The sequence below is a fragment of the Diabrotica virgifera genome, chromosome 8 (assembly GCF_917563875.1).
Source record: "Diabrotica virgifera virgifera chromosome 8, PGI_DIABVI_V3a".
NCBI lineage: Eukaryota > Metazoa > Arthropoda > Insecta > Coleoptera > Chrysomelidae > Diabrotica > Diabrotica virgifera.
This window is the reverse complement of record NC_065450.1, coordinates 223,184,931-223,205,583: the sequence shown is the minus strand read 5'-3', so window position 1 is coordinate 223,205,583 and position 20,653 is coordinate 223,184,931. Positions and strand designations below refer to the sequence as shown.

The following is a 20,653-nucleotide window of genomic DNA, read 5'->3' as shown; positions in this document are numbered from 1 at the left end:
TTTGAAAAAGCATATCTTATTCAAAAATAACCCTAGAATTTTTTATAATACACCATTTTAAAGTAAACAGAATAAGCTTTCTTTTTTATTATATAATATATATACCATATAGAAAAAAAAGTTATAATGGGAAATTTAAAAATAATCGTAAAAATATAAAAACTCGTTAAAAGTCTTGAAAAAGATAACCTCTTTAAAAGAAGTCGTACAACATTATACAGTAGACCATTTTAAAGGTAATTGATTTCTATTCCTCTTACATGTACCATTGCATATACCTAAAGTTACGTAGAAAAAAGTTACAGAACAATATTTGCGAAATAACAAGGAAAATTGCCCAAAATTGCTGTGAGTGGCGAACTTTGAAAAATCATATTTCGAAAACTGTAAATCCTAATGACCTTTGCCAAACATCATTTTAAAGAGAAAATATGTAAGTTTTTTTTTCTGTGAAGCAATTTCTATACCTATATCCCCGTGGACAAAAGTTATGGGACAAAAAACAAAAAAAAAACAAAATTTCTTTCTTTTGGGTTTCTTTGTGCTTTTTCTTTTGAATATATTTTTGTAAAAAAAAGTATCTTTGACTTTAAAAAGTTATATTTAGATAGGAAATTTAACCAGGAACAATTTTTATGTAGACGTGTTTGTACCAAAAGTGCATAGAACTCACCCTAATGTAACCTGTGCCCAGGGACTAATTCACCCATTTCTCAAAAACGCACCCCTTTAAATGGTAGCACTCCGCGGTTTTTTCATATAGAGAGATTCATTGACTATATGAAATAATAAAACCCCGTTAACGTTGTAGTTCCTTTCTATAGTACATAATCAATAGCCTATAATGTTTATGTGTAAAGTGTAAATGGTTTAACATCGCTGCGTCAATTCGCTATAAAGTGACCGACTTCTTTACGAATCCTCCTTAGGGTTGCAAACGTTTTCGTATGAGTGTGGACAATATTTTTGGACTCAAGTTGACTACAAGAGAATCGACGTATCGTTATGTTTTTAGTCTGTATAGTAAACATTTTTGTAAGTTTCTGTATTGAATTTTTAAATTTTTTTCACTTTCACTGTATTTCACATACACCAATTTTATCAGAAAAGTTTCAAACCGCGAAAGAGCGCTACCGTCGAAACTCACAGGTGCGACTTTCCATCCATTTTTATATTATTTTATTTAGCTACTGTTATTTATCTCCTTTTTTGTTTCTTCGTAAAAATTTCTTACATTCTCGGTTAGAGTGTTCTTCAATTTCTTGCAGTTTCCTTACTCATATAGGTATTTTAGATACATACTTTTTTAATTAATACAGAAACCACATAATGACTTCGATCGAGAATGTGAATATACGTAAGAAATGTCAATGGCAACATCAACATAAAACCACCTACCAAAAGTGTCGGGTATTGGATGTATTTGTAGCAAAAATAGTCATGACCTAAATTTTCCTATAAATATCTGCGTTCGTGAGTTGCATGTTCCAATAAAAATGTTCAAAACCGGCCTCCGGTAGGCACCAGCCCCCGAATACGAAGCCGTTTCTTTATTTACTTATAGAGATTTATGCCTCCTAATAATTCAATTATTATAGCCATTATTTAATTATGGTACATAAAAAACAGTAGTGTTACAAAATAAAAGTGTTACATAATAATTTCGTACAGAATATGTAAATATAAATATGACTCATCGATAAATTTATTTTAATTTTGTAAATTTACCGGTTTTTTAAATACATAGTTACAGGGGACAAATGATAATGCTTTTTCTCATGAGCATTTTTCAGTGCGTCACAGTTTTTCGATTTCTTTCTAACGCATTAAATTGTATATGACCGTTGATTGAGGTAGGTATTGGAGCCATATCAATATTTCAATCAACGATATGACAGAAAAAAAGGCACGTCGGTAATTACTTTGGTAATTATTCTAGTTCGGTGATTATTCTAGTTGTCGATAGATGGCGCTATAATAGAAAAAAATTTATTTACTAATTATATAATATATCTACACGAATATAATCTGTACAATTTATAAGACTATACAAATCAAAGAAAATACCATTTTATAAATGCAATAAAAACAATTGATTTGTTTTTATGCCAATTGCAAATAAAATTTTACAACTGTCAGATTTAACTAAATGTCATGTTAGAATAAATGTTATAAATGTATATTATCACGAACTTACCTTTTTTTCTATCATTTGTGACGCACTAAAAAATCCTCATGAAAAGAAGCATAAGTATTGTAGCCTAGAGGTGCTACATGTTTTATGGACATTCGGTTTCAAAATGTTAAAAAAACGAAGTATTTAACACATTAACTGCTAAATTAATTTTCTTTTGACTTCAGGCTCTATGTTCAGAATCTTAATGTTAATGGAATTATATTTAACTCACATAAAGCCTGGTCCAAACAGGGTGTGAGCTAAATACAACTCACGTGACGTTTAATGTGTTGAAGGAAATCACAAATTCATATACAAATAGTGGTTTTACAAAACAGAGGAGGTAACATTCCTTATTTTCATAGTTTATAGTCTAAGATCTTTTTTGTTTTATGCTCATTTTTTGTTTAACAATAATAAATAGGTATGTTGATTTTCACCCTTTTTTGCAAAAAAATTCGTTGTTTTGATTTCTGAGTGATATCAAAAAGTCAAACGTCGATAAAACTAAAAAAACTCGACAACGTTACCTCGAAAAACTCTTAAGCTAATAAAATCTGTTTGAATTTTTTGTTTACCATGATGCAATGCTGAGTTCTGATGTCCACCGCAAAAATCATTATATTTTGAGGTGTCTTCAAAAATTTGCCACCGTTGGCTTATTTTTCAATATTTTTCCTTGAATTTTTTCATGAATAATCTATGAATTAATTATACTGAACCTGTCTATTTAATTTAAAAATAAAATAATTCTACCATACTTAAAAAAAAGTGCTTGAAATATTGATTTCAACCCCTACGCCCCCCCTTAAGGAGAGCTATGACACGCTTTTGATAGGCAACCCATGCTAGAAATATTTGTCTATGTATGAAATTTAATAAAAACAATGTTTCATCCGGCAAGCAGATAGGTACAGATCCACGGTTATTAGACTTTATTACGGTTGTCTTGTCCGACGGTGGTGGGGAGACTTATATTTTTGACTGTACGTCACAAGAGTTTACATTCCCATATTTTTAAATGATTTTCGATCATTGAATGTGTGTTATTGTGTATATATGTGTATTATTTGTGTTATTATGAAATAATTAGACAAATAGTACACATTTTATCTTATACCGTGTGGTGAATCGTAAAAAGGGCCATAGGAAACTCAATGTAAAATTCTGAATTGTTGAATTCCTGCTTCCCTAATTATTTTACATCAAAATTCACGAGAGAATACTTGTAGAAAATTAAAATCTGTATTAAAATCAAAAGTTAAAATTGTTCTACGATTTAAATGCATTCCAAAATTTTGAAAAATATGATACATTTGCCACAATAGGTATTCGTGTAAAAGTAAGGCCACACGTTACTATTTAACTGACAGTGCTCACACCATTGACTGAATAAAAAAATCTATATTATTAATCCTTTCTCCGCAACTGAGGGTATCTTATCAACTGTATTGTTTTTAAACAATAGATGATAAAATAAAAATATTGAGAGTTCAAAAATGTGAAAATTATTGCATTGTGTGTGGCCTAAGTTTGGGCTGAAAACTAAAATGTATTACATTTTTACAAAATTTTGGAATATGTTTAATTACGTAGACCAATTTTAACAGTTATTTCCAATACAGATTTCAATCCTCTACAAATAGTTTCTAATGTCTTTTGATGTACAATAATTATTAGGGAAGCTGGAATTCAACAGTTCAGAATTTTACATTGAGTTAATGCAAAATTTTGACGCATGTCAAAATTCTCAATGTGTTTTAATTGTATTATTTTTTTTCGAATCCTGAGAAAACTAATAAGTATTTTTGAAAAATTTAAACTCAGAATGAAAGACTACATTATTACCGAGGGCTGAAAGTCCCTGAAAACTTCTATAATGTTTATTTTAATAAGTTACAGGGCCGAAAATAAAAGAGAAGTGTGATATTTAATTTCAAATATTTCATTCAAAAGAAACTTTTTATTTATTCTAAGGGGCTTTCCGCCCTCGGTAATAATGTAATCTTGCATCCTGAGTTTAAATTTTTCTAAAATACTTGGTTTTCTCAGGATTCGAAAAAAATCATATTACGATTCAAATGACAGTAAACTCTCGTGACGTAATCTCACCCTTAATGTTCATTGGTTAGTCGATTTAGGCAACCGTAGTAATGTCTAAGAACCGTGGTACAGATCGACCTATATTCGGATCCCGTACTATTACTATTTTGACGCTGATTAGTCTGCGTTTTTAAAAACTGTTTCTATCCCTATTTGTTGCTTAGAAAATTTAAAAAATAATTCAGGAAATTTTGGTTTTTATAAATCCTAATAAGTTTTTCTAAAAACTAACTTAGAACCTTCAAATTGCATGGAGTGTTTTGGATCTTGTGGTGCTTAAAATATGCTCAAAATTTAAAAGCTATCGGTCAAATAGTTTAAAAGTTAGTGTATTTATTTATCCCAAATTAAATTTTCTGCAACAATGAAGTTAGAAAATAATTAAGTTATAGTAAATGTACGGGTAGCTTATTAAATAAAAAGGTTTATTCTATCAATGAGGAACAGCCAGAGATATGGACTGCTACAATTAATCTTACACGGAAAAGTAGAAGGAAAACTGAAAACTTCTTCTAGATTCTAGATTATACATGTTTAATACTTCTTTGTTTTCGTCCAGAGACTTTTTCGATATGTAATAAATCTTATAGAACTGTCATAATAAAAAATATATTTACTAGTAAGATCTTTTACTATATTAATTACAATGAAACACTATCGTAACAAGCATGCAGATATAATAATTACCGACATTCATAATTCAATGCGTTTAAATATGTTACTACATAATATGTATCTATTATAGCATACCAAACTCGACGCTATTTTTAGCGTCACCTGATCTAAATCTGGTGTCTTGATTAAAATCAGAAAAAAACAACTACTACTGGCATGACTAATCGTTTACTTTTTACATTATGCAGGATATTTATGTAGTTAAACTGTAAATCTGTGTTCGTCTTCAAAAACAGATGTTAAGACATTTTTTGCTGCATAAAATCAGATAAAAACCACAACGACGCTGTGTAAGACGACTAATTAGATAATAAAGTGTTATAGGCCTGGATCCCGCGTACCAAAAAAAGTTTATTAATAGCAAGCTGAAAATTTGTTAATAGCTTAAAATTGTCTAGTCGGACAAACTTTGATGTATAGGAACACTGGAACAGGGGAAGTTTTAATTGTGTAACGTCAGACTACGAAAACGTTCCATGTATTTTGTCGGACAGAACTTCCAATTGATTTGTTACCATTTCATTAAACTCTCGTGCAAAAAACAACCTGCTAGTTTTCACAATCATAAACTTGTCAGGATGATAAGTTCCAAAAATAAAATCACGTTCCACAATTAAAACTTCTCCTGTTCCAGTGTTCCCATACATCAAAGTTTGTCCGACTAGACACCGTTAAGCTATTAACACATTTTCAGCTTGCTATTAATAATTTTTTTTGGTACGCGAGATCCAGGCCTATTATAAGGGGACAAACGAACTCCAGACATGAGTTTTATTACATCGTTTTCATTATAGTAAGAGATATGTGTACTTATAAGGAATAGAGTTCATTTAAAAACATAGGAAAGATGAACGTACTCGTCAGTTTTTTGTGAAGTGATGATATTTCCATAGTAGTCTATACCCAGTTTTTTTTATATTATAATCTGGCGTTTTAAAAGGAGTTACTGTGGGAGTGGAAAAGAAAATTAGTTTTTTTTTATTTTTTTTTTAAACAAGGGACATGAACCTATAAAATATGATAACGTGACGTTATACAGTGATTCCGAATGTGGACTATATTGACCCCAGGGGTCGATGAAAACCTGAAGTGATCTACATGGGCGAAAAAGAAAATTGGGATCTATGAAATAAAAATGCGGGTCAATGGCAAGAAATTTAAAAAATCTGGGGGTCCATGAAGGAAAAAAGTTTGGGTACCTATGCGATATTTTAGTACAAAGTACAAGTACCTCAGTCTATCTGGGAAGAAAATCATTGATTTCGCCTAAAAATATTATATAAGTTTTTGAAGTTTCTAAAAAGTATAAGAAGAATAATAGCTGACGACAAATCCTTGAAGACAGCTGATTTTAATACGGTCATATTACCAGTATGCACGCCAATGGTGAATATAAAATTTCTATTTTTATATCAAAAAATGCGCAATAACTACCTCTTAGAACCCACCAAATTTCATTTGCATATATTAACCGGTTTTAAAACAATACATAAATCGTCAGTTTGTAAGAAAAATTTTAACAACACCTATCTCGGAAACGAAGCATTTGCTGACATACTGTAGCGGTTATTAGTGTAATTACTTCTAATTACAATAAAACTAGCGGTTCGTATTTATATACGACTTTATTTATATTTATACAAGTTTACTTTACAAACTTTAGCTTAAGACTAAACTCTAATAACAGCGCGCTCCGCTTAAATAGCCAATAGGTCCTGTTCTCGAAATGTCTACATATCCCTCGGCCTAATGAATATTCTGGAGATCTTCACTCACAGCGCCGTCGCTTCTGTGACGTCACGGCTACTGTTATTCCGACGGTTGGAATTCTCCCAAGCCGGGGACTGTTTATTGCGCCGATTCGAAACTCTTTCGTTACACTGCTCCCCTCTTAAGATCTGAGCGTCCCGATCAGCAACTCTAGATGAAGGCTCAGGATGGCGGAATCTACACGACTCTCCAGCTTTGCATACACCCTTCAAGAAGAAATAACAGTCTACTGTCTTTGAAGGATCCGACATCTTCGGGTTCATGCAACACACAGTAATTCGTACGCCAGTTTCTCTGAAGACCACCTCAAGCATGCTTCTCACAATCTTCCAATCCAGATTTTCTACTGCATGGCCTATTTTTGGTAAAGCCAAATCTTTGATGTCATAATTACACACGATTTTCTTCAAATTAGTTAGAGCACGCCATATGTTCTCGTAGCTTGGCGTGTCCGTATAAGACTTCCTGGTCACCATATACAGCAAAGATCGAGGACCATCTTCCAATCGCAGTACTCTTCCAATTTTAGGCTGCTGATTTCTTAACTCGTCCAGGCGGCCGAACTTTCTATTGAATACGGACGATATTCCTTTAGTCATCTCGAGGTCTTGGGCAACACAGTGGGCCAGAGAGACGTTTTCTGGAACACCAAACAGATCTCGCTGAACTTCTGTGGTCACGCCGAATCTAGCACTCTTTCTCGCTGCGTAATTTGACATAAATTGATTAAAACTTGGCTGTGCGACATCTTTCATCTCCTCTTGGAGGACTCGTGCTTCTTCTGTTTCATTTGAGCCAGCATATGGTGCAAGACGATTTATGTGAATAACTTTTGGTTTACCGTTTGGCAACTTCTTAATTCTATATATTACGTCATTTATTTTCTTCTTAACTTCATATGGACCTTCCCATTGTCTTTGCAGTTTAGGACATAAGCCTCGACGACGTTGCGGATTATAAAGCCAGACAAGATCACCTACTTCGAAGCTTTCATTCTTGCATCGAGAATCATATTGATCTTTCATTCTGTCACTGGCTATCTGGATGTGTTGTCGGGCAAGTTCATGAATGTTGTTCATTCGTAACTTCAGGCGGTCTACGTATTCTTCGCCTGCAACATATTCCTCGGAAGGTCTGCGGCCAAACTCTAGGTCGCAAGGCAACCGAACTTCACGACCCAACATCAGGCAGGTTGGTGTTTGACCTGTAGTTTCATTTACGGCCGAGCGGTAGGCCATCAGGAATAAATGAATGTGTTGGTCCCAATCTCGCTGATGTTCAGATACAACTTTGGACAAGTGTTTACCCATCGTTCGGTTCATCCTCTCGACCATTCCATCTGATTGAGGATGCAGGGGTGTTGTTCTGGTCTTATTGGCACCAATAAATTTACAAACGTTTTGGAAAAGAGCTGACTCAAAGTTTCGCCCTTGGTCGGAGTGGATCTCCAAGGGAACACCAAATCGGCTGAAGAATTCTTTAACAAGTACCTCTGCAACGGTAGCAGCTTCTTGATTTGGTAATGCATAGGCCTCGGTCCATTTCGTAAAATAATCCATGGCTACCAGGATGTATTTATTTCCAGCATCAGTTTCTGGAAATGGACCTGCAATGTCGATTGCTACTCTTTCCATAGGACTGCCAACATTGTACTGTCTCATGGGTGCTCTCTTTTTACCAACTGGACCATTACCGGATGCACACAGTTCACATTTCTGGCACCATCTTCTTACATCATCTTTACAGTTCACCCAATAGAACCGTTCTCGAACCTTTTGCAGAGTCTTCGTAATACCAAAGTGTCCACCTGATGTACCGTCATGCAACTGACGCAATACTTCTGACACTTTACTTTTAGGTACAATCAACTGAAGCTTAGATTCTGTACCATCATCGTTCTCAAAGGTTCTGTACAGAAGATCATCTTTTAGTATCAGGCAATTCCATTGGCTCCAGTAGGCCTTGACTTCCGGACTACATGCACTAATGTTTTGCCAACTAGGTCTCTCACCTCGACGCATCCAATCCAATACTCTTTTTATACATGGATCGTCTTCTTGGGCTTCTTGTAACTGTTGTGGCTGCCATTGCTCATTAACGACGGTAGTTCGTCTCACAGGGCAAAGCTGTTCATCTACTTTAAGCCGGTGATTACAACTTTCACTGCATGGCCGTATCGAGGAAGCATCTGTATTTGAACCAACTCTTCCAGCCCTCTTCATGCGTCTCTTCGGCATCGTGTCACGAATCACCCTCCGTACCATTTCCACCAAACGTTCATCTTTTCTCTTATCGCCTTTTTCCACGGTTATTACTCGATTGTTTCGTGAAGCTTGGCTAGCTGCTTCGTGTTCCAAGGCAATAGCAAGTGCTTCATCTAAAACTTTCGGTCTTGCTAGTCGTAAAGCTTTCTGTAGTTCATTATCTTTCAGCCCATTGACGAAGGTATCTACTGCAATTTCTTCTAAAACGCTGTCTGGCACCTCTGGATAAGCCAACCGCACCACACGAGCCACATCTGCTTCAAATTCTTGCAGATTCTCACTTGCTCGTTGACTTCTACTTCGCAGTTGTGCTTTGTATACTTGTTGTAGATGGGCATCTCCATAGCGTTTTTCTAGACGAGTGAACAAGGTCTGGTAACAATTTTCTTGACCCTTGGGAATTGACCTTAATATATCTGCAGCATCACCTCGTAAAGCAGCAGTCAAGGAAACAGCCTTTTCTTGTTCGGTCCAATGATTGGCGGTCGCAATAGCTTCAAACTGTCTAAGATATATGGACCAAGAGGACTTTCCATCAAATGGTGGTAATTTGAATCTCATATTATGCGACATTTCTTCTCTCGGTAGTTCATCTTTCACTACAGGATCTAAAGCTACTGCATGAACTGACGGTTGCACTTTTGTATCGGTTATCATGCTCTCTAATTCTTTGATCTTCTCTTCTACGGCCAAAACTACTGCATTAACTGAAGGTAGCACTTTCGTATTGGTTACCATAGTCTCTAGTTGTTTGATCTTATCTTCTAACATTTCTTTACTGTCGTCTACGCTTTTCTGTATCTTATCGAATGTTCTAGAAACCTCTTCAAATTTCTCGTCGTTCTGTCTACAAACGTCTTTAATTACTTGAGAAACACTTTCAAATTTCTCGTTGCTCTGTCTACAAACTTCTTTAATTACTTGAGAAGTCTCGTCAAATCTTTTAGCAACATTTTCGAATTTATCGTCGCTTTTTCTAGAAGTTTCATCGATCTTTTGAGAAACACTTTCAAATTTCTCGTTGTTCTGTCTACTAACTTCTTCAAGTTTCTCGTTGTTCTGTCTACTAACTTCCTCAAGTTTCTCGTTGTTCTGTCTAGAAGTTTCATCGATCGTTTCAGAAACAGTTTTTAATTTCGATAAGATTACTTGTTCTGCTGACTGGAAGTGGAACGTCTCTGGGTCATCTCCGTTCTTCGTGAGGACATCCTTGAGTCGTGCTTGTAGGACTATCTTGCACCCACTGCTGTCTAATTCGTACTCTTCTAATTGTTAACGGAGCTGTTTTATGGTCAGTTCTTGTAGCAACATCTTTGGTCGGCACACACGTACTTTTCAAAATGTCTAAGTCTTTCCGAATACCGAACAATCAACGCACTTCAATTATTCCCGACGAATAAAGTTCAAAAGTCTTTCCGAATACCGAACAATTAACGCACTCCGATTATTCCCGACGAATAAAGTTCAAAAGTCTTTTTTTACTTTTCATTTATTTACACCCCACACCTGACACCACTGTAGCGGTTATTAGTGTAATTACTTCTAATTACAATAAAACTAGCGGTTCGTATTTATATACGACTTTATTTATATTTATACAAGTTTACTTTACAAACTTTAGCTTAAGACTAAACTCTAATAACAGCGCGCTCCGCTTAAATAGCCAATAGGTCCTGTTCTCGAAATGTCTACATATCCCTCGGCCTAATGAATATTCTGGAGATCTTCACTCACAGCGCCGTCGCTTCTGTGACGTCACGGCTACTGTTATTCCGACGGTTGGAATTCTCCCAAGCCGGGGACTGTTTATTGCGCCGATTCGAAACTCTTTCGTTACAATACGTTTATTAACCCGGCACCTGCCACGTGGGGTGCTACCAGCACCCCATAACACATTTTTATCAAATATTTGGTATTTCAAGTTTGGTAACCGAGCTGTGCGTCATAGTAGCTTTCTATAATATTATATAACATAGATGTGTTAGTGTTTGAAGTGGTTATTTAGTATCATTCTGAACTTATAGCTCTAAAGTCGAATTGGGGTGTCATCATCTGGCACTTTAAGTTTTAAATCTTTTTTGTATTTTTGATAAACAGGTCAAATTTACATTTTTTATTGAAATAACTGATTTAAATTATTAATATATAGACTCTATACTCACTAAATCTTAATTTTTTAGATATTTTACTTGACTTTATTTATTATGGCTTGGTACTTGCTAATTTGCTTATAACATCATTTTTCATTTTATTTTTTAACTTTTATAACATATTATTGGCTAATACGTTAATAAAACATGTTTTTTTATATTCTTGTGTTACTCAACACATTATTTTGTTTTTTAAACAAGTAAATCACAGAAAATTTTTAAGGGGTGCTGTGAGCACCCCACGTGGCAGTTGGCGCCTTGCAAAGCCACGTGACAGGTGCCGGGTTAAACAAACTGTCATTATTTTTTCATCCAGAATTACCCCTTAAAGTTTGCCATACTTATTTAAAAACACCTTGTATTAAAGAAAAACAATGCTAGTTGTTAAAGTACCTTACTTTTTTATTATCCAACATAAGCGAATGACTCAAAAAACAGAATGTTAAGAAAACATGATAGACCAGAGCGCATCTGTAAAAATATTAGTACATACATTTGGACGTTGAGAGGTGCTAATATTTTTTTGCAGAAATTGCTTGGAAATAACTCATATAATAATATTTGAGTTATCCTCCCACTCAGAAAGGTCCAGAACATTGTTTAAATAATCAAAATGTCAAAAAATTGCAATCCAGCTTTCGCAAAAAAATTCATTTTTTCAAAATATTGCAGGACTGAAAAGAAAGCAGACAGCAAGTTGAATTTTTTTTACTTATAGAAGAATACTGTACCTTCCATTTGTTATTTTAAAAATTAAAATCAGTTAACTACCACGGCGTCAGCAATTTTTTAAATAAACATTAATTTTTGGTGCTACGCGCAGGACAGCGGATACGTTTGCTCTGATTGGGCATTCCAATGACCTTCGAATAAATTTGTTTATTGTAAAATAAAATCACATACTCTGTCCTTTGAAATAACCCTTTTTTTAGCAAAACTTTCTTTGTTCATATATTTTAACTTAGAAAATAAAAAGTTTTAGAGAATAAAAGTTTATTATTTTTAAGCATATTATACAATAATTGTTTAAACAATATTTCACAAACAATAATCAAATTAGTTTGATTTTTGTGGAATTAAAATATTAAAATACAACAAAATATGTAGTAAGAAAATAATATATTAGTATATTAGATAAAGATTGGAAGAAATTTTGGTGGAAATCAACTTGTGTGAATCGAACACCGCTGTCCTGCGCGTAGCACCAAAAATTAATGTTTTTAAAAAAATTTCTGACGCCGTAATAGTTAATCGATTTTAATTTTGCAAATTGAAAATGAAAGGTACACTATTCTTCTATATGTAAAAATTAACTTGCTATCTGCTTTATTTTCAGTCCTGTCACATTTTGAAAAAATGAATATTTTTTGCGAAAGCTGGATTGCAAAATTTATTTTGCAAAATCTATGGAACCGATCTTAATGAAATTAACAGTATTGTTTTACTATATCATATAGTTTTTCTGGGTAAAATATGAAGGTCCTCAGTGTAGCATAATTGGTTGAAAAATGTAAAATGCGAATACTTGTTTTTATGGTTTTTTTTCGCAATTATTGCTATTTTGCAACAAGGATGACAATTTTTAAAATTTTCAACCAATCCTATATTGTATTAAATTAAATTACGCAACTTTTATGTCAGTTCAACTTTTCTCGGCAGTGAATACTTTGAAAGTTATAATGAAAAAACCAAGAAAAAATCGAATTTTTCCTTCATTTTTTGACATTTTGATTATTTAAACAATGTTCCGGACCTTTTTGAGTGGGAGGATAACTCAATTATTATTATATGAGTTAATTCCAAGCAATTTTTGCAAAAAAATATAAGTCACCTCTCAACGTCCATCTCAAAACAGATGCGCCTTGGGCTATGAGGCTATAGTTTAGTTTTAATTTCAGTATTTTATAAATGCTAGAATATTCCACAGGGTCACACGAATTTTGAGAAAAATCACAGTTTGATTGGTACAGCCAGTATACAATGACAATTTACCTGTCTATAACAATAATTACAGCGATATTGTTAAAGAATAAGGCTACACCATATTAAAAAAATCACTTAATTTGGACAAGTTTAGGAAAGTAGTTTGGTGGCTCAAGCATTTAAAAAAAACCTGTAAACGGCACTGATGATGAACTTTTTAGTTCAAAAGCGTTGTGTGATGTAACCCTTTGAGTGATTTTAAAATAAAATATACCTTTTGTTCCTTAGAGTGGTTGAGTTGCGTGTGTGATAACCTTATTGTCCACAGAAACAATTAAAATAATATTAAGTAAAACGACGGTCAATAATATATTTATTTATTTTTGGTAAAAAAGGCGTGCTTTGTTTATATCTCGTAAGGGTTGTTATTCTAGCGAGGGTGTGACCGCACAGGGTGCCCGCTGTGACTACTGAACTAGACCACAAACATTAATCTGTCATTATGTGGTTCTCCCATATGGCCAGACAGGCTACAATTTATTAGATATGGTGTTTTTAAAACTGCAAATACTCTGGACTAATTAGCAAAATTCATGGAAAAGTTATTTACCAGCAATTTTATTGCTGGAATCGAATTATAAGATCCTATACATTAATAATATAGGTATGCAAAGTCCGCAGATAGTGTGCTACTTTTTTTATAAACAAAATGGCGCCGACAAATCGTATTTTTTTCAATTATTGCTCTATAACTCCAAAGATTTTAACATTACAACAAAAACACCCAAATAAAAATTCACCGCAATTAAATTCTGCATAGAGATATGTTTTTCCCGATTTCCTCCGACGAAAATTTCCTCGGAAAATGCGGGTTTTCCCAACAAAAACTCTAATTTTCAAATAACGTTTTAGGTAAGTAATTATTAATCAATAATTAAATAACATAGTGACATCAAAGCTTTCTTGGTATAGATTGTAATTCCAGAAGCCAGTGAAAATTAAACGAATATTTTAGCAACAATTCAATTGTTAATTAACAATTTACGATCGGAATAATAACCAAAATAATCATGATACATTGATCAAACTTATAAAGATTATAAAGATGAGATGCTTATTTAATATCTTATCGACAAAATATAAATTTTTCGTTTTTTTGCATAATTACTAAATTTTGAAAAAAAAATAGTTATAATACCCTGGTCTAATTAGTAAAGTACAAAAAAGGTTATTTACCAGCAATTTCATTGCTGGAGTCGAATATTATGATCCTATATATTAATAATATAGGTATGCAAAGTCCGCAGATAGTGTGCTACTTTTTTTATTAACAAAATGGCGCTCCCAAATCGTGTTTTTTTCAATTATTGGTCTATAACTTCGAAGATTTTAACTTTACACCAAAAACACTCAAATAAAAATTCACCCCAATTTAATTCTACATATAGGCATGTTTTTTCCGATTGGCTCCGACGAAAATTTTCTTCGGAAAATGTGGGTTTTCCCAACAAAATCTCGAATTTTCAAATAAATTTTTTGGGCAAGTAATTATTTATCAATAATTAAATAACTTGGTGAAATAAAAGCTTTCTTGGTATAGACTATAACTGCAAAAGCCGGTGAAAATTAAACGAATATTTTAGCAACAATTCAATTGTTAATTAACAATTTACAGTCGCAATAAAAACCAAAATAATCATGAGACATTGATCAAACTTAGAAAGATTATAAAGATGTGATGCCTATTTAATATTTTGTCGACAAAATATAAATTTTTTATTTTATTGCATAATCTTTAAATTTTTAAAAAAATAGTTATAAACAAATTAACATTTCTCAGAAATTGTTTATTATATTCTAATTTTAAAAAATACTTAAAATGCGTATTTCAAAGGTCTTGAAAATGAATGTTTCAAAAAAATTTTCCAACCATTTGCAAAAAAGTTATGAAACAGCAAAGTATATATAGTATTGCTCCGTTGTTTATAATTTGTTTTAATTGTTTCAAAGCTTAAAAGTGAGTCTGTGTTACAATCTAATTACTCACAAAGAATATCAAATATTAGTTCAATGGTTCTATTTTAATCAAAGATTAAAAATACTTTTTTTTGAAATTTTTAGCACGAAAGTAGGCTTGATACAGTGCCGGAGATGTTTTTACTCGAAGCGACTGACACGCTTTAAACTCGCGCGAGTTGTGTATGTGGACGGGTATAATACATAATACATAGGTACTACGGTACTGTATTAGTCTACTTTCGCGCGTGTAAATTATAAAAAAAAATATTTATAATCTTTAATTAAAATATAACCATTAAACTAATAATCGATATTTTTTGTAAGTAATTAGCTTGTACTTTAAACTCACTTTTACGCTTTGAAAGAATTAAAAACATTATAAACAACGCAGTAATCGTATGTTTACTTTGCTGTTTCATAACTTTTTTGCAAATGGTTGTAAAAAAGTTTTAAAACATTAATTTTCAAGATATTTGAAATACGCATTTTAACTATTTTTTAAAATTAGAATATAATAAAAACTTTCTGATAAACGTTAATTTGTTTATAACTATTTTTTTTAAACATTTAAAGATTATGCAAAAAAATAAAAAAATTATATTTTGTCGACAAAATGTTAAATAGGCATCTCATCTTTATAAGATTTTAAAGTTTGATCAGTGTATCATAATTATTTTGGTTATTATTGCGACCGTAAATTATTAATTAACAATTGAATTGTCATTTGCTGATTCCAGCAATAAAATTGCTGGTAAATAACTTTTCCCAAAAATGGCCTATTCTCCGATAATCAACCCAGACTAAAAGGCATTTTACCTGAAATAGGGATATATTTCGTTTCTTAAAACTTAACAGGGCCTTCTATGAATATGGTTTGTATATTAGGAACGAAACACATGTGAATTTTAAATGACCCATATTATTTCGTTTAGAAATGAAAGTTAATATTTAAAATTAGCAATTAAAAAAATAGTAAAATACAAATAAAAGCGCGTCGCCACACTTTTATAAAGGATTTTACTAATTTTTTATCTTTCGTCTTCCTGTCGTAATGTCATAAAGAATATTTCACATACCTAATGGTAAGCTGGTTGGATCTCCCTGTAAGCATGCGACTCCCAAACTACATTTGAAGCCCGTTTTTTCCCCGGGTATCTGCATCGACAATATCGCCACGTCCTCATTCCGTTCTTTGGCCCGACGTATTCGATCTTCACCCACGGTTTTAGTTTGTAGGTTCATTCTTTTGAACTGCTCACTCATAACATCTGCCATTGTGCTATCACTTTTTTTTAATTTTTACTTTAACGTTTTTTTTAAGTATTTTTTTTAATTTTTTTTAGCCGAGAAGGTTCTATGAAAGAAATTAGTGATAGGAGAAAGGTTTGAAGTGCAACTTAAGGCCCGTTTTCACGCTACGTCTTATTGTACGTTTTGTTGGATAGGACAAATCCTATACAATGAAATCTGGCGTGTAAACAGTAACACGTACGTCTTGTCGAATCGAAATGAAATCCAAGGTCAGATCGAAAATATGTCGTGTACACACTGGACAAAACGTACGTTTTGTCGTACGTATTGTATGACCCACAAAACGTACGAGAAAACGTAGCGTGAAAACGTGAATAACGTGTTAAATTTACTATTTTCATTCAAAATTTACTTTAAAAAAATAAATTAAAAGTAAACAATATAGAACAACAGTATTATTATAGATTATATTATAGAGCAGGGGTGGCCAAGCTCCATGATAGTCAGAGCCACTTTTCACAAGGTAAGATTTTTCGCGAGCCGCAATTAAAAACATATTCAAAAAGTATGTAAAGAAAATATGTACAATGTTTTTTAACAGATCCCTTATTTATTGAAAACAGAAATAAAATTATGAAATATTAAAACTTAATTATATTTGTTTTCCTTATTCTTCTTCTCGTTGTCCTTATGCCTAATAAGAGAGTTGAACTTTGCTATCACCTATCACCTATCCATTTTTTACCCATTTTGTCCACGCCTTCTGGTCTCCTGCCATGTCCTTCACCTGTTGCGCTGTTTTCCGTCTCTTGGTCCCGATTTCATGGATTTGTTCCATCCACCCCTTTCTAGGTCTCTGTCTCTTGGCATCTGTCACCTTCTTTACTAGTCCATTCTCGATCATTCTAGTTATATGTTCAAACCAATTCAAGTTTCTTTTTTCATTTTTTTTTTCTCTATTGGTCCCTGTCTTAAGAGGAAACAGTGGCGATCAACAGGTAGCAGAAACGCGTTCCAAGATTGCGGCTGTAATTTTGAATATTTTTTCGAGATATTTGGTACACGTATTCGTAATATAATAAAGAATGGCGGTACAGAGCCCAATTTGAAAAATATATTAATATGTGGAAATTACTCTGTCATTAAATACAATATTAAAAAAACGAGCCTGTACCGCCATTAAGAAGAACAAAAAAATACACTTTCTTCAAATAAACTTTTTTATACGATACCTAGATTTTGTGTCATTTTGGAACTACTAAAATTTTTTATTTCATTAGTAGTTCCAAAATGACACAAAATCTAGGAATCGGATAAAAAAGTTTATTTGAAGAAACTGTATTTTTTTGTTCATCTTAATGGCGGTACAGGCTCTTTTTTTTAATATTGTATTTAATTACAGAGTAATTTCCACATATTAATATATTTTTCAAATTGGGTTCTGTACCGCCATTCTTTATTATATTACGAATACGTGTGCCAAATATCTCGAAAAAATATTCAAAACTACAGCCGCAATCCTGGAACGCGTTTTGGATACCTGTTGATCGCTACTGTTTCACCTTAACACGTTTGTAATGTTTTCGTTCCTTTCCCTGTCCAAAATTTGTTTTCCTTCTTTTGGTAATTCTTTAAAATTTGGTGAATAATTTGTGATAGCACTTCTCAGTAATTCTTTCAGATGCTGGTTAGTTAATATTGATATGTGTTAGGATTTCACGAATTTTAAAATGGAATTAAATGGTCCACACAAGTACGTTGTTCCTAATATGGAAATAATTCGACAAGCATCCTTTTTTAACTTAGGGTATGTACTTCGATTTTGGTACAAATTTCCAAAATTCGGTAATCGGCGTCGAATTATAATTTTATTTTCGAGCTTGATCTTCTTGCGTCTCTATTAATTTTAATTCTCCAAATGTTGTTTGGGTCATATATTGGTAATAAAAAGTCACCTTATCGACTATGTTTATTTCAAATGAATTCAGAAAAAAATGAAGAGACGATTTAAAATATTTTAAGTTTTGAAATCCATTTTGGAGTTCGGTCAATATTCCTTCTGATTTTCTTATTTACTCGTTAAGTTTTTCTAGTTTAATATTGTAACAACTTTTTAAGTCTATACAAATCAGTGTGGAGTGGGTTGATTACTGACTTTTATGTCGCGCCACTCTTAATATTCTTTCGCGCAGTTTTCGATTTGTTATATCACTCTTAGCTTGGATGGAAATGGAATTTGTTACAAAGTTTCATTTGGTCTATCATATTTGTTGTCAGTAATTTAAAAGACATTCTGAAACACATATAAGGAACGATAATATATTTTTTTTAAATAGTAACAAAGAAGTGAAAAGGATCTCGGGTACATTTATCGAGAGCCACAAGTAATTTTTAAAGAGCCGCATGTGGCTCGGCAGCCGCAGTTTGGCCACCCCTGTTATAGAGCCTAAGTATTGTACTAATATATTAGAGCTGGCGAAAGATATAACACAAAATTGAGAAAAGTCGTCGAGAAAAGACATCCAAAAGCAGTAGAGTATAAGTAAGAAAGGAAAATACAGGAAATACAGGAAAAAGATACTACAGGAAATACCCAGACTATACAAAAAACAAAATAGTAAATACACAAACCGGAAGAAAGAAAAAATGCAAATATCCTAGTGAAAGATACCAAGAAAATAAAGAAGTCAAACAAAACAAGAAAGATGCTAAATATTGCACTGACGATGAGACAATTATAGTTAACACAGGACAGGAAGAGAAGAGAGAAGGCAAAACAAAAGTCAGAAATAGATGAGAGGGAAAGAGGTACGCCATTGATTAAAAATACATGAATAATAATCACGAAAATATTAATAAAAGGGGAAAGATAGGTGAAGAAGATCGGAACCAAAAACAAATCAGTTAGGAAGAGTGACTGACCGAAAAGAGAGAAATAATAAAAAAAACATCAAAAAGTAAAATAAAACAAGAAAAATCCTAATGATTACACTGAAGATAAGACAACCATAGTTGACAGAAAAGAAAGAAAAATACATTAAGAATAATCAGAAAAACATTAATAAAAGGACAAAAGATAGATGAAGCACATAGGAAACAAAAACAAACCAGAAAGAGTGACTGAATGAAAAGAAATAAATAATAAATTAAAAATTTGGAAGTAATATTTCTCAGATTTAACAGTTTGTCAAACAATTAGCTTATGAATACAGGGTGTACTATTAATAATATCTAAGTGACCCAGAAAAAAACACCCAGTAGTACTGAATTTATTACAATTGGTTGTATACGTGTTTCGTAGGTTTGGGTAAGAAATTGATCAAAATTTCAGAAACATCCAGCTGTTGGAAAAAATGTAACAAATTAATATTGCTTGAGTGAAATGCGCATAACAAATGAAAATTGGCCCATTCGAAAGGTATTCGGATGGACCCAAAAAATAATATTTTCCAGAACGAAAATTCAATTTTTTTATGAATCATTTAATACAGGGAAATCCCAGAATATATATTTGATATCATTTATTTATTAACCTAGTTCTTTCAGATGACCACAACTGGGAAATTTTGTGTACAATATTCAACATCATTTTTAGGCAATATATCTGCATCTGCGTAATTTATTGCCTTTATGACGAACATTAACTTATTTCTAAATTGATAATACACATATTACAAAACGTTGCTAACTTTTTATTCATATTGTTCTGAAGCTACTTTTTTTATTTGCATGTAAGCAGGGCCGCGCCGTCCACGTGTGCAATGTGTGCGGCGCACACAGGCGCCAGCAATTAAGGGGCGCCACTAGAGTTTTCACAAAAATTTTAGGCGGATCAAAATAACACTTACCCATTTTTTTTTCAGCTTTTACCAAACAAATTAGGATATCATAAAACAACACTTTGCAAGTCTGGCTTTAAAGCATTTATCTAATACACGCTGGTCCAGCAGAATTGATGCTTTAAAGCCATTATACAAAAATATCTCAGAAATTTATTATGCTTTATGTAATATAACCCATTAGCATAAAGATAGTGATTGAAATTATCAAGCTAGATGTTTAAGAGATAAAATATCAACATTTACATTCATATGCTCAGTTGTTCAGTCTACCCTATGGTATAAAATTCTGATGAAAGTTAAATTCGTTAGCAAAATTTTTCAATAAAAAACAATGAATATGCAGCTGGCCTTAAATGATTTATAAGAGATAAAACAAATGTTACTAGAGTTTCGGACAGATATCAAATTTAATAATGTTATTGCTCCAGCAAATGAAACTGCAGAGAAACTGGATGTGGATCCTAGTTATCAACCAGCCAC

The 20,653-nt window shown here is 32.7% G+C and overlaps 1 protein-coding gene across 6 annotated transcripts in view; it reads right to left on the bottom strand.

Moving 5' to 3' along the window:
- The window catches only part of LOC114342178 (four and a half LIM domains protein 2), a 485,196-nt gene that overhangs the window by 28,469 nt on the left and 436,074 nt on the right, over positions 1 to 20,653 (bottom strand). Inside the window, exon 2 of one of the 6 annotated variants that reach the window (XM_028292577.2) lies at positions 16,157 to 16,434. The exons of the other annotated variants lie outside the window; for them this stretch is intronic. Within the exon in view, the coding sequence (XP_028148378.1) occupies positions 16,157 to 16,355 (199 nt within the window). The 5' untranslated portion in view covers positions 16,356 to 16,434. The remainder of the gene's footprint in view (positions 1 to 16,156; positions 16,435 to 20,653) is intronic. 6 annotated transcript variants of the gene reach the window in all.